General features: G+C 45.9%; 1 protein-coding gene across 2 annotated transcripts in view; it reads left to right on the top strand.

Moving 5' to 3' along the window:
- The window catches only part of LOC119951080 (adhesion G protein-coupled receptor A3-like), a 664,838-nt gene extending 651,703 nt beyond the window's left edge, over positions 1–13,135 (top strand). For both annotated transcript variants that reach the window (XM_038774125.1, XM_038774126.1), the window contains exons 18-19: positions 5,407–5,502; positions 10,742–13,135. In XM_038774125.1, coding sequence (XP_038630053.1) covers positions 5,407–5,502; positions 10,742–11,978 — 1,333 coding nt within the window. In that variant the 3' untranslated portion in view covers positions 11,979–13,135. The remainder of the gene's footprint in view (positions 1–5,406; positions 5,503–10,741) is intronic.
- Positions 13,136–13,443: the final 308 nt, after the last annotated feature.

The raw sequence follows: 13,443 nt of genomic DNA on the forward strand, positions 1-13,443 counted from the left end.
ACCTGCGCATGTGCGGGTGGCGTCATTTAGGCGCCACTGGCCATGTCATTCAGGCCGCGCTGCTTTGACACAAGCGTCAAGGCCCGGCACGCGAGATTGACGCGCCGCCGCTCCTAGCGGGTGGAGGGGGTGAGAATAGGGGGCAAGGAGCGGTCTCCGACGCCGGAGTGAAACACTCTGGGCGCGATTCTCCGCCCCCCACGCCGGGTGGGAGAATAACGGGAGGGCCTCCCGACATTTTTCACGCCCTCCCGCTGTTCTCCCCACGCCCGACCCACGCCACGAATCGCCGCTCGCCGATTTTTATGGCGAGCGGCGATTCTCCGAGGCCGAGCGGCCGGGCCTTCACGCCCGTTTCAACACGGCAGCAAACACACCTGCTCTCTGCCGTCGTGAAACGGCCGGCAGATGCCCGTTTGGGGCATCTGGGGGCCCGATTGGCATGGCAGTACCACGGCCGTGCCAAGGGGAGCATAGGCCCGTGATCGGTGCCCGTCCGTAATGGATGCACCCTTTTCCTTCCGCCGCCCCACAAGATCAAGCTGCCACGCCTTGCGGGGCGGCTGAGGGAAAAGACGCCAACTGCGCATGCACGGGTTGGCGTTGTCCAACCTGCGCATGCGCAGCTGACGTCATTCGCCGCTTCAGCCGGCGTGACGCTTGACGTGCGGCCTTGACGACCGTTGTTAAGGCCACGCCGCCATGGCGCACGGGGCCGCGCTCCTAGCCCCGCCCGGGGGGAGAATTGGCCCCTGAAGTGGGCGTGAAGGCTGCCATGGGTCACGGCCTGTCCCATGGCAGCCGTTACGATTCTCCGCATTTGCGGAGAATCTCGCCCTCCGGGTTTCACTCCAGCGTCAGCAGTTTCTCTCCTTTGGGAGAATTTCGCCCCTGTGTTAATTTTTTTTATTCTTTCGTGGGATGTGGACATCACTGGCAATGCCAGCCTGTCCCTAATTGCCCTTGTACTGAGTGGCGTGTTAGGCCATTTCAGAGGAGAGTTAAGTCAACCTCATTGCTGTGGGTCTGGAGTCACATTTGGACCCGTCCAGGCAAAGATGGCAGACTTCCTTCCTGACACAACATTATGTTTTTCCGACACTCAGTGACAGATTCATGATCACTATTAAGGGGCACTCCTGATGGCATGGCTGAACAGGTGGGATGGAAGAAGAGTGGAAGAGGAATAGTGGTAGGAGATAAGGTAGTGAGAGAAACAGAGAGACGTTTCTGCAGCTGTAGACATGACTCCAAAGTGGCATGTTACTTCCATGATGCCAGGGTCAAGGAGATCACAGAGCAGCTGCAGCACATTCTTAAAGGGGAGGCTAAACAGCCAGAGGTAATGGTTGGCATAGGTAGAATGACGGATGAGGCCCTGAAGGCAGAGTTTAGGGAGTTACGCAAGGCATTAAAAAGCAGGACCTCAGATGATAATCTCCAGATTACTATCAATGCTACGTGCTAGTGAGCATAGACAAAGGAGATTGGAGCTGATGACTGCAGACCTAGAGGGATGGTGCAGGAGGGAAGGATTCAGATTCCTGGGGCATTGGGCCCTGTTCTGGGGGAGGTTGGACCTGTACATACCAAATGGTTTTGCATCTCAATGGGACCAGGACCAATATCCTTGCTGGGAAGTTTGCTAGTGCTCTAGGGGAGTGTTCAAACTAATTTTGCAGGGGTTTGGATTCCTGAGGGTAGACTCTGGTGGGACAAAATTAGAAATGGTAATGGGCAGCAGAATACCAGTATGAGTCTGGAAGACAAGAGGAAACAAAAGGTAGAGAATGAAAAGATAGTTTGGCAGTGCTCAGTAGAATATACTTCAGTGAAAGGAGCACAGTCATAAATTTAAAGTAATTGGCAGAAGGAGTAGAAGGGAGATGAGGAAAAGATTGTTCAACCAGATGGTATTGGAGGGCTGGAACCTCCTTCCTGAAAGGGTAGTCGGGGTAGAAAACCTGTTTGTTTAAAAGGTGCCTGGGTGTGCACCTCAAGTACCGTAACCCGCGGGGGGCTACGGACCAAATGGTGGAAAGTGGGATTTGGCTGGGTGGCTCATTTCTCAGGTGGTGCAGACATGATGGGCCAAGCGGCCTCTTTCTGTGCCTTAAAAGTTCTATGATTCAATAATTACTCAGACTAACTTTTAACTCCAGATTTTATGAAGTGAATTTAAATTTCATCAGCTGCCATGATGGAATTTGAACCCATGTTCTCAGAACATTAGCCTGGGCCTCTGGATTGCGAGTCTAGTGATATTACCCCAAAGAAGCTGGCAATGAAGTGATGTGAAAAAACATATCGTGCACTAAGGATGTTAGCTGCCACCCTCCATTCTCACAGGTGAACAGGCCCAAGACCACTTACTGCAGCACAGTGCCACCTACATGGGGCAGGGGATGAGAATATGTGAGAACATAGTGTTGTTTGACTAAATGGTCCACCTATCTTCAACAATGCATCTAGAAATGCAGAATCCTTTAACTGAATAGCTTCACAGGGTGTTGAGAGGTGTATAGGCCTGCCTCTTCAATGTTTCAAACATATTCAGTTCTTGCAACATTCATAGGAATTTATAAGGTGATACAGGCTATACCTATACTGCCATGTAATAACCAGAGTCTCATTTTACAGGAATCTGCCTTGGATGAATTTCCAACATTGTAATGTGATGTTTAATATAATTTTAGAATTGCCAATTATCTGCGGGAATACATAATTCATTTTACTTTTAATTCTGTAGTAATGGGTTACTGTATTCAATTAGAAGAAAAGAATGGTCTCAAACTGATAGCCCAGTATTGTTACAGTAGGATGATCATCTTTCAAATTGCTAAAAGTTACTTAGCAGTTTTTAAGAGTTCCCCACCACCCATTTCACCCACGTTCCCTCTCCCCCCTATTCTCCCTCACCCCTCTCCCTTTCCCCTGCCCCTATCCCCCTCCCTCTCCCTTCCCCCTCCTCCCTACCCGCACAACTATTCCCCCCCCCACCCTGTTCCACCCTCCCGGGGTCTGTGTAACATCACTCCGGGCAGCGCCGGCCCTAGGGTTGCTGGCGCCCCGGGCAAGCTGAACTTCGGCGCCCTTGGGGAGGGGGGGGCGGGGACTGGAGGGGGGGGGGCCTGGAGGGGGGCGGGGCCTGGGGGGAGGGGGGGGGCCTGGGAGCAGGGGGCGGACCCACGGGGGGGGGGGGGGGACACCCGCGGGGGGGGGGAACCCGCGGGGGGGGGGGACCCGCAGGTGGGGGGGGGGGGAGCGGACCGGGGGGAGCGGACCGGGGGGGGGGGGGGAGCGGACCGAGGGGGGGGCGGACCGGGGGGGGGGGGGCGCCCTGGGGGAGGGGTGCGGTACGTTTCAGCGCCGCCGCTTCAGCGCTGCCGTTTCAGCGCTGCCGTTTCAGCGCCAGGACTTTTCAGCGACAGGACATTTCAGCACCAAAAAAAGAAAAATCATACAGCAGGAAAAACAAGACCTTGGGGAACTGCCCCTCATAAGCATCCTCCAGAAGGAACATCCCAAGTACCCAGGGACAACAGGATACTGGCCATATCATTGGACCTGCACCCCATCCAAATCCAAACCTCTCCCGTCCCAGCAGGGAAAATGTACTGTCCCCATTCATATTAAGAGGAAAAGGATAATCACTCCAGCCCCAGCCAGGGGGACCCCGGGAAACTAACCCGACCAACAGAGTGCACCATGATTAGAAATAACACCCTCAAGAGAGACGAAAAGAATGAAAGGAGCGGGATGCAGTCATAATAATAGTCCTTGGGGGGAGTGATAATTGATTATTGATTATTGAAACCGCATGAGCAGATGGTAAATTGTTTTCTAACCTACACCAGATGACATGTAGTTCAACGGAGGGTTTTTCAAAACTCTCACTGACAGTTTCAGCTTTTTCTCCCCTATGTTTAAAGAGCATGGGATTTTTATCCCCATGTTTAAAGATAAGCAAATTTTAAAAGCTTCAGACATGACATTTAAGCAGACCTTGGGGGTGAGGCTTCTGTATCTGGGTTCTGCACACCACTTAGCACACAGTAATAAAACTCCAAAAAAAGGCCAAATAACTAAGTGTTATAACTAAGTATACCTGTGTCACCACCTTTGCACTGCAGCTTTTTGGTTCCCCTGTTAATCTCGTTGCGCTTGTAAAGTGACCTGTGAATGAATGAGCGCTGGCCAGCTGAAATGTTTGGCGCTGAAACGGCAGCGCTGAAATTTTTGACGCTGAAACGTCCAGGCGCTGAAACGGCAGCGCTGAAACGTCGGCGCTGAACTGTCCCATTCCCCTGGGGGAGGGCGGCCACAGCGGGGGAGGGCGGCCACCGCGCATGCGCTGGTTGGCACCGGCCCAACTGCGCATGCGCGGGACCCGAGTCTGGCGCCCCCTAGCACATGGCGCCCCGGGCGACTGCCCGAGTTGCCGGTGCCTTGAGCCGGCCCTGACTCCGGGGTGATGGGACTGTGTCGACACTGTCACAGGGTCACTGTCAATAACAGGGCGGGTGATAACCTGCTGAGCGCTGGTGCTCCTCAATCTAAGCCATAGTCTGACTCCTGAGGGGCGGAGGAGGCAAAATTATTTACTGCTATATATTTGTGTCCCCAACTGCCCCAGCCTCCCATGATGACACCCCACCTTCTCCACCCCTCCCCTCATGCCCCCCCCCCCACCCCCTCTCTTACTCCCTCCTCCCTCCGAGCCCCTCTGGGGAACGGGGCATCCCGTCTGGTCTCGACCACTTCCAACAATCTGGCCAGGTCGGCATCCCTGAATCATGTGATCTGGTGTCCTCAGTGGCATAGCTGCGAGCTGTGTGAGGTTTGCTCTGCAGGATCAGTTTAAGTGCTGCTCCCCCTTGTTAGCAGGGAGCGGGCAGGCGCGGTCTCGGCGAATCAGCCAGCAGGACCATAATTTACGTTCGGTCTTGTTAAGTGGACCAATTAACGTTCGATACCAGCGATGGCCTCGCCGGGCCGAGCAACAGGAGGTTCGTGGCAGTTCCCGGTCACTACCACACTTGGAGACCTTTCCATTAAATCGGGACCAAAGCTTCTCTCCCCACAGCTGCTGTCAAACCTGGTGAGTTTTTTCAACATTTTCTGGTTTTACTTCTTTGGACATCCAGATCATTTGCAGTATAGGCTCAATTAAACCCTTCTGGAGGCCGCTATGCATCCACTTAGCTTTGCCAGCTGTGAGCTGTGCCAGAGTGGTTGCCAGCAGTATCCATAAAATCAATGATTTGTCAGTATATTGTATTACACAAGAGTTATTGCAAAAATGTTCTCTGCATTTCACGGTATGTCAGTATTTGTTAATCTGCAATTTTTTTACGTTTCCTGTTTGTTTGCATGCCATTTTAACTCTGCTGCCAATCTTCCCAGGTTTTATTTGATTGGAGGGGGAATTCCTTTCATAATTTGTGGAATCACAGCTGCAACAAATATCAACAATTATGGGAGTGAAGACAATGCACCATAGTGAGTAGCTGTTCTGGAGTGATTGAATGTTACTTTAGTATCTTTGGAAATTCCACTATGCTCTTTGTTTGGGGATCTATTTTTTTCTGATTTCAAGAATCTTATTTTCCTGTTTTTACAAAACCCATTTTCCTGAGTTTGGGAATCTCTGTTTTTTGTGTTTGGGAATCATTCTTTCCTCTGGCAATCTCTCTTTCCCATGTTTGAAAATCTAATTTTTCTGATTTTGAGAATTTTACTTTTCTGTTTTTGGGAAATCCATTTTCCTGTGTTTGGGAATCTCTCTTTGTGTGTTTGGGAATCTCTCTGTGTGTTTGGGAATCTCTCTTTGTGTGTTTGGGACTCTCTCTGTGTGTGTTTGGGAATCTCTCTCTCTGTGTTTGGGAATCTCTCTTTGTGTGTTTCGGAATCTCTCTGTGTGTGTTTGGGAATCTCTCTTTGTGTGTTTGGGAATCTCACTTTGTGTGTTTGGGAATCTGTGTGTGTTTGGGAATCTCTCTTTGTGTGTTTGGGAATCTCGCTTTGTGTGTTTGGGAATCTCGCTTTGTGTGTTTGGGAATCTCTGTGTGTGTTTGGGAATCTCTCTTTGTGTGTTTGGGAATCTGTGTGTGTTTGGGAATCTCGCTTTGTGTGTTTGGGAATCTCTGTGTGTGTTTGGGAATCTGTGTGTGTTTGGGAATCTCGCTTTGTGTGTTTGGGAATCTCTCTTTGTGTGTTTGGGAATCTCTGTGTGTGTTTGGGAATCTGTGTGTGTTTGGGAATCTCGCTTTGTGTGTTTGGGAATCTCGCTTTGTGTGTTTGGGAATCTCGCTTTGTGTGTTTGGGAATCTCGCTTTGTGTGTTTGGGAATCTCCCTTTGTGTGTTTGGGAATCTCTCTTTCCTGTCTTTGCAAATCTCTTTCCCATGTTTGAGAATTTTACTTACCGTGTTTGAGAATCTCATTTTTCTGTGTTTGGAAACCTCTTTCCCATGTTTAGGAATCTCCTTTTCCTTTATTTGAGAATTTCACTTTTCCATGATTGAGAATCTTACTTTTCTCTTTTTAGGGAACCCATTTCCCTGTGTTTGGGAATCTCGCTTTCCCATGTTTGGGAATTTCTCTTTCCTGTGTTTAAGAATCTCTTTCCCATATTTGGGAATCTCTCTTTCCTGTGTTTGGGAATCTCATTTTTCCATGCTTTGGAATCTTACTTTTCTCTTTTTAGGGAGCCCGTTTTCCTATGTTTGGGAATCTCTCTTTCCATTGTTAAAACCTCATTTTTCTATTTTTAGGAATCTCCCATTCCCATATTTCAGAATCTCTCTTTCCTGTGTTTGAGAATTTCACTTCTCTACATGAGAATCTCACTTTACCTTATTTGGGAATCTCTATTACCAAGTTTGAGAATTTTACTTTTCTATTTTCGGGAAACCCATTTTCCTGTGATTGGGAATCTCTCTTTCCTGAGTTTGAGAGTCTCTCTTTCCTGTGTTTGGGAATCTCTCTTTCCCGAGTTTGGGAATCTCTCTTTCCCCGTGTTTGAGAATCTCTCTTTCCCTGGTTGGGAATCTCTCTTTCCCCATGTTTGAGAATCTCGCGTTCCCGGGTTGGGAATCTCTCTTTCCCGGGATTGAGAGTCTCTCTTTCCAGAGTTTGGGAATCTCTCTTTCCCGGGTTTGAGAATCTCTCATTCCAGAGTTTTGGAATCTCTCTTTCCCGAGTTTGAGAATCTCTCTTTCCCGAGTTTGGGAATCTCTCTTTCCCGGGTTTGAGAATCTCTCTTTCCAGTGTTTGGGAATCTCTCTTTCCCCGTGTTTGAGAATCTCTCTTTCCCAAGTTTGAGAAACTCTCTTTCCCGAGTTTGGGAATCTCTCATTCCTATATTTGAGAATCTCTCTTTCCCGTGTTTGGAAATCTCTCTTTCCCTGAGTTTGAGAATCTCTCTTTCCCTGAGTTTGAGAATCTCTCTTTCCCGAGTTTGTGAATCTCTCTTTCCCGGGTTTGGGAATCTTTCTTTCCTGTATTTGGAAATCTTTCTTTACAGTATTTGTGAATCTCTCTTTCCCGTGTTTGGGACTCTCTCCCGGATTGGGAGCCTCTCTTTCCCGAGTTTGAGAACCTCTCTTTCCCAAGTTTGAGAATCTCTCTTTCCCCGTGTTTGGGAATCTCTCTTTCCCCATGTTTGGGAATCTCTCTTTCCCAAGTTTGAGAATCTCTCTTTCCCGGGTTTGGGAATCTTTCTTTACTGTATTTGGAAATCTTTCTTTACAGTATTTGTGAATCTCTCTTTCCCGGGTTTGGGACCCTCTCCCGGATTGGGAGTCTCTCTTTCCCGAGTTTGAGAATCTCTCTTTCCCAAGTTTGAGAATCTCTCTTTCGCCTGTGTTTGGGAATCTCCCTTTCCCAAGTTTGAGAATCTCTCTTTCCCGGGTTTGGAAATCTTTCTTTACAGTATTTGTGAATCTCTCTTTCCCGGGTTTGAGAATCCCTCTTTCCCGAGTTTGGGAATCTCTCATTCCTATATTTGAGAATCTCTCTTTCCCGTGTTTGGGAATCTCTCTTTCCCTGAGTTTGAGAATCTCTCTTTCCCGAGATTGTGAATCTCTCTTTCCCGGGTTTGGGAATCTTTCTTTCCTGTATTTGGAAATCCTTCTTTACAGTATTTGTGAATCTCTCTTTCCCGGGTTTGGGACTCTCTCCCGGATTGGGAGTCTCTCTTTCCCGAGTTTGAGAATCTCTCTTTCCCAAGTTTGAAAATCTCTCTTTCCCCGTGTTTGGGAATCTCTCTTTCCCGGGTTTGGAAATCTTTCTTTCCTGTATTTGGAAATCTTTCTTTACAGTATTTGTGAATCTCTCTTTCCCGGGTTTGGGACTCTCTCCCGGATTGGGAGTCTCTCTTTCCCGAGTTTGAGAATCTCTCTTTCCCAAGTTTGAAAATCTCTCTTTCACCGTTTTTGGGAATCCCTCTTTCCCAATGTTTGGGAATCTCTCTTTCCCAAGTTTGAGAATCTTTCTTTCCCCATGTTTGGGAATCTCTCTTTCCCCATGTTTGGGAATCTCTCTTTCCCAAGTTTGAGAATCTCTCTTTCCCGGGTTTGGAAATCTTTCTTTACAGTACAGTATTTGTGAATCTCTCTTTCCCGGGTTTGGGACCCTCTCCCGGATTGGGAGTCTCTCTTTCCCGAGTTTGAGAATCTCTCTTTCCCGAGTTTGAGAATCTCTCTTTCCCAAGTTTGGGAATCTCTCTTTCCCCGTGTTTGGGAATCTCTCTTTCCCAAGTTTGAGAATCTCTCTTTCGCCTGTGTTTGGGAATCACTCACTCCCGTGTTTGAGAATCCCTCTTTCCCGAGTTTGGGAATCTCTCATTCCTATATTTGAGAATCTCTCTTTCCCGTGTTTGGGAATCTCTCTTTCCCTGAGTTTGAGAATCTCTCTTTCCCGAGTTTGTGAATCTCTCTTTCCCGGGTTTGGGAATCTTTTTTTCCTGTATTTGGAAATCCTTCTTTACAGTATTTGTGAATCTCTCTTTCCCGGGTTTGGGACTCTCTCCCGGATTGGGAGTCTCTCTTTCCCGAGTTTGAGAATCTCTCTTTCCCAAGTTTGAAAATCTCTCTTTCCCCGTGTTTGGGAATCTCTCTTTCCCGGGTTTGGGAATCTTTCTTTCCTGTATTTGGAAATCTTTCTTTACAGTATTTGTGAATCTCTCTTTCCCGGGTTTGGGACTCTCTCCCGGATTGGGAGTCTCTCTTTCCCGAGTTTGAGAATCTCTCTTTCCCAAGTTTGAAAATCTCTCTTTCCCCGTGTTTGGGAATCCCTCTTTCCCCATGTTTGGGAATCTCTCTTTCCCAAGTTTGAGAATCTCTCTTTCCCCGTGTTTGGGAATCTCTCTTTCCCCATGTTTGGGAATCTCTCTTTCCCAAGTTTGAGAATCTCTCTTTCCCCGTGTTTGGGAATCTCTCTTTCCCCATGTTTGGGAATATCTCTTTCCCAAGTTTGAGAATCTCTCTTTCGCCTGTGTTTGGGAATCACTCACTCCTGTGTTTGAGAATCCCTCTTTCCCGGGTTTGAGAATCCCTCTTTCCCGGGTTTGGGAATTTTTCTTTCCAGTGTTTAAGAATCTCTCTTTCCTGTCTTTGCAAATCTCTCTTTCCTGTGTTTTGGAATCTCTGTGTGGGTTTGGGAATCTCTCTTTGTGTGTTTGCGAATCTCTCTTTGTGTGTTTGCGAATCTCTCTTTGTGTGTTTGCGAATCTCTCTTTGTGTGTTTGGGAATCTCGCTTTGTGTGTTTGCGAATCTCTCTTTGTGTGTTTGCGAATCTCTCTTTGTGTGTTTGGGAATCTCGCTTTGTGTGTTTGCGAATCTCTCTTTGTGTGTTTGCGAATCTCTCTTTCTGTGTTTGGAAATCTCTCTTTCCCGTATTTGGGAATCACTCTTACTGCGTTTGAGAATTTCATTTTTCCGATCTTGAGAATTTCACTTTTACGCGTTTGAGAATTTCACTTTTCCGTGTTTAGGAATCTCCCTTTCCATGTGTGTGAAGCTCTATTTTCTGTGTTTGTGAATTTCACTTTCTTCTGTTTGGGAAACTAATTTTCTATTGATTGGAAATGTATCCTTCCGGTGTTTGGGAATCTGCCTTTCCGAGTGCACAAGTGGACTTGTATACAAAGGAATGGAGGAATTTATTTGCGACCAAATACTTTATCTTACACTGTGAGTTTGGTTCCACATCCTGGTAGATTGTTTCAATCAACAGATTGAAGTCAGAAATGACTTGGCTGTGGCCAACTCTAACCGGGCTGCATAATATTGTTGCATACCAAACCTACCTTTACAGATCTGGGTAGCTCAGAAACCTTTCTAGAAGTTTCTTCTTTAATGATCAGGTTTGCAGATATTCATTGGCTCAGTTTTGGTTTAAATGATAACGTATTTGTTATTCTTTTTGGACAATATTGTAAAGTGGTCTATGGTGAATTAGCAGCTTTTCTCATATTCGCCCCAGTTTTCAGTGGTGTGTGAAACTGCTTTGTCATCTCCAGACATCTCCTGAGATGAATTTGACCTCCAGCATTTGAGTGAGAAAAACTTTTCATTGTAAACCGACTTTTGAAGTCAGTCATGATTGATCCTTTTCATTTGTACTGTTGGATCAGATTATTTTGGTGAATTATTTTGTGGGTTCAATGTCCTACTTGTTCTTTTTCAATATATCTCTTAGTTATTTTCCTGTTTTAATGTGTTTCTTTTGTCCACAGTTGCTGGATGGCATGGGAGCCTAGTCTTGGTGCATTTTATGGGCCTGCTGCTTTCATTGTGCTTGTTAGTTGTGTCTATTTTCTGTGTACGTTAGTGCAACTGAAGCGTCACCCAGGAAAGAAATATGAACTAAAGGAGATGACGGAAGAGCAACAGCGATTGGCCAGCACCGAGGTAGGCCCCAGTCATGTAACAGACTCCAGCTCTGCGTCGCACACATGTTCAATGATCTCTTCCTCAATGCTGGAAAATGAGCATTCATTTAAAGCTCAGCTTCGCGCTTCTGTGTTCACGCTGTTTCTCTTTATTGCCATGTGGACCTTTGGAGCCCTCGCGGTCTCGCAAGGACACTTCCTAGATATGATCTTTAGTTGCCTTTATGGAGCAGTCTCAGTAACCCTCGGACTCTTTATTCTGGTTCATCACTGTGCAAAACGGGATGATGTCTGGCATTGCTGGTGGTCCTGTTGCAAATCAAACCGAAATACATACGCTGTTCAGATGAATGTTCGACCGCAGGTGACTATGAATGGTGATGCTCAGCTTCATGTTCCATGCCTCCTGGATTCTCCATGTCCCAGCAAATCATCATCCAGTTGCAATCATTCCGTCTCCGGGCTTTGTAAGCTAACTAACCTGCAGGCTGTTCAGAATCATGTAAATTGCCTTTCACCAGTGACACCATGTTGCGCCAAAATGCACAATGAACAAATTATTGACGATGATGGGGATATTCACCTGCGTGCAGATGGTGCATGTAGGCCAGCAATGCATATCCACAGATGTCAGAAAAGCCGAACGAAACCACGACACTTCATTCGGCATAGCCGCTCAGCAGCTCAGAGAGAATATGCCTATCATATTCCTTCCAGCATAGATGGAAGTGTGCACAGCTCACACACAGAAAGTCATCACAGCATCCAGGACAGCCAGTCCATCCAAAGGCAAGTTGTCTGCGCAAAAAGCGATCAGTGCCCCAACGTCTGCCAGCCTGAAAGCAGTGATACTAGCACGATGCTATATGGCTGTAACAAAGCTGTAGACAGTGCTGTCAGTACAGAGGCTTTGCACCAAGGAGTCACGTTTGAGATGCAGTCACGGAGACAATCGTGTCCTCTAAGTGTAACCAACCAAAATGGAATACTGAAGGGGAATCTGCATGAAGCCATGATTTATACTTCAGACAGTACAGGAAACATAAGGACTGGTCCTTGGAAAAATGAAACTACTGTGTAGTTTTTGAGTTTCATGATGACAAATTTAAATCATTATAGCAACAAAAAAGTTGTATATAAATTTTGTATAATGCTTATGTGTTTGTTTACATAATTCATTGTGCAGATTTCAACTTAAATTTGCATATTTGTATGTATGCATCTATATTTGTACAGCACATAGAAGTATCATAAGAGCAGTATTATATTATGTATTTGTATTTCAAACAACAAAGGATGCATTTGTGTTACCACAATGTGGACACTGTTGAAAAATTAGTCTGCAGATATATCATAATTAAGTTGAAGCTTTGAATTATTTTTCTACCAATTTAATGGTTTCTTCTAAGTAAGCAGCCAAAAGTTAAGGCAAGCATTACTATTCTAGTTAAGGGTCAGTAACCCTTTGGATGGCGAGCACAAGTACCATCCGAATGTTTGTTCAAGATCCCCGAGTCATCAGCGAAAATAATATTATGTGCAATTTCTTCAGAGGATAAATTTATCATTTGTAATTATTTTTATGAGTGCTAGTTATTCATTGAACTATATCACCAGATTTTAAAATTGTTAAAATAATCTTGCATACAGTAAGGTAGCTGTGGGCCTTTTATTTTAATTGGCACAGAAGGGGATGATTTCCCTTGTGTGCTTGGTGTAAATTCTAAGCCTATTCAATGTAGATGGGTTCCAGCTTATTACACAGAGCAAACAAAATAAATCTGTCCCACAATATCAAATGAAAGGGTATTGGCCCTTTAAACTTTGTGGAGAGAAATTGTGTATTAAGTCTATATTTAGGCGATCAGCACTTGCTGCTGTAACATGCATGATTTTTGTTCAGTTAGACCATCGTCACTCAGTCATCTGCTATTATACGTAAACCCTGATCATTTTTGTAATGTAAAGATCACTAGCTTTGTATTATTTTTTGATCCATGCAACTGACACCGTAATGCAGAACTAGTCATTTAACTACTTCACTAGCTAAAGTGCCACACCACATGTGTAAGGTTAATGCTATAACTGTGCTAGAGATAACAGTTTTCAGTTGTCTGTGCAGAGCATGCAGTGCCTGGTGTATGTTACATTGTACACTGTATTATGAATTGTTGTTTCCAGTAAATGCAGATATCACCATGTCTATTAGTAAAAAAAAAGCAAACAAAAATCTTCAAACCCAGTTTGGCATCTATTTTAATGAGACTGATTTTAGAAATTTGTTCAGTCGCCTTCATTGTAAGATGTGAAAACAAGGAAACCCTGTTGTATTTGATCCATCTTTCTTTTCAGCTTTAAAAAATGCATCTAAGAGAATTGTAAAATAGAATAGAACCCCTGCAGTGCAGAAGGATGCCATTCGGCCCATCAAGTCTACCTCAACCCTCTGAAAGAGCACCCTACCCAGGCCCAATCGCCACCCTAACCCCACCTAACCTTTTGGACACTGAGGGGCAATCTCGCATGGCCAATCCACCTAACCTGCA

Source organism: Scyliorhinus canicula, chromosome 16, assembly GCF_902713615.1.
Source record: "Scyliorhinus canicula chromosome 16, sScyCan1.1, whole genome shotgun sequence".
Taxonomy (NCBI): Eukaryota; Metazoa; Chordata; class Chondrichthyes; order Carcharhiniformes; family Scyliorhinidae; genus Scyliorhinus; species Scyliorhinus canicula.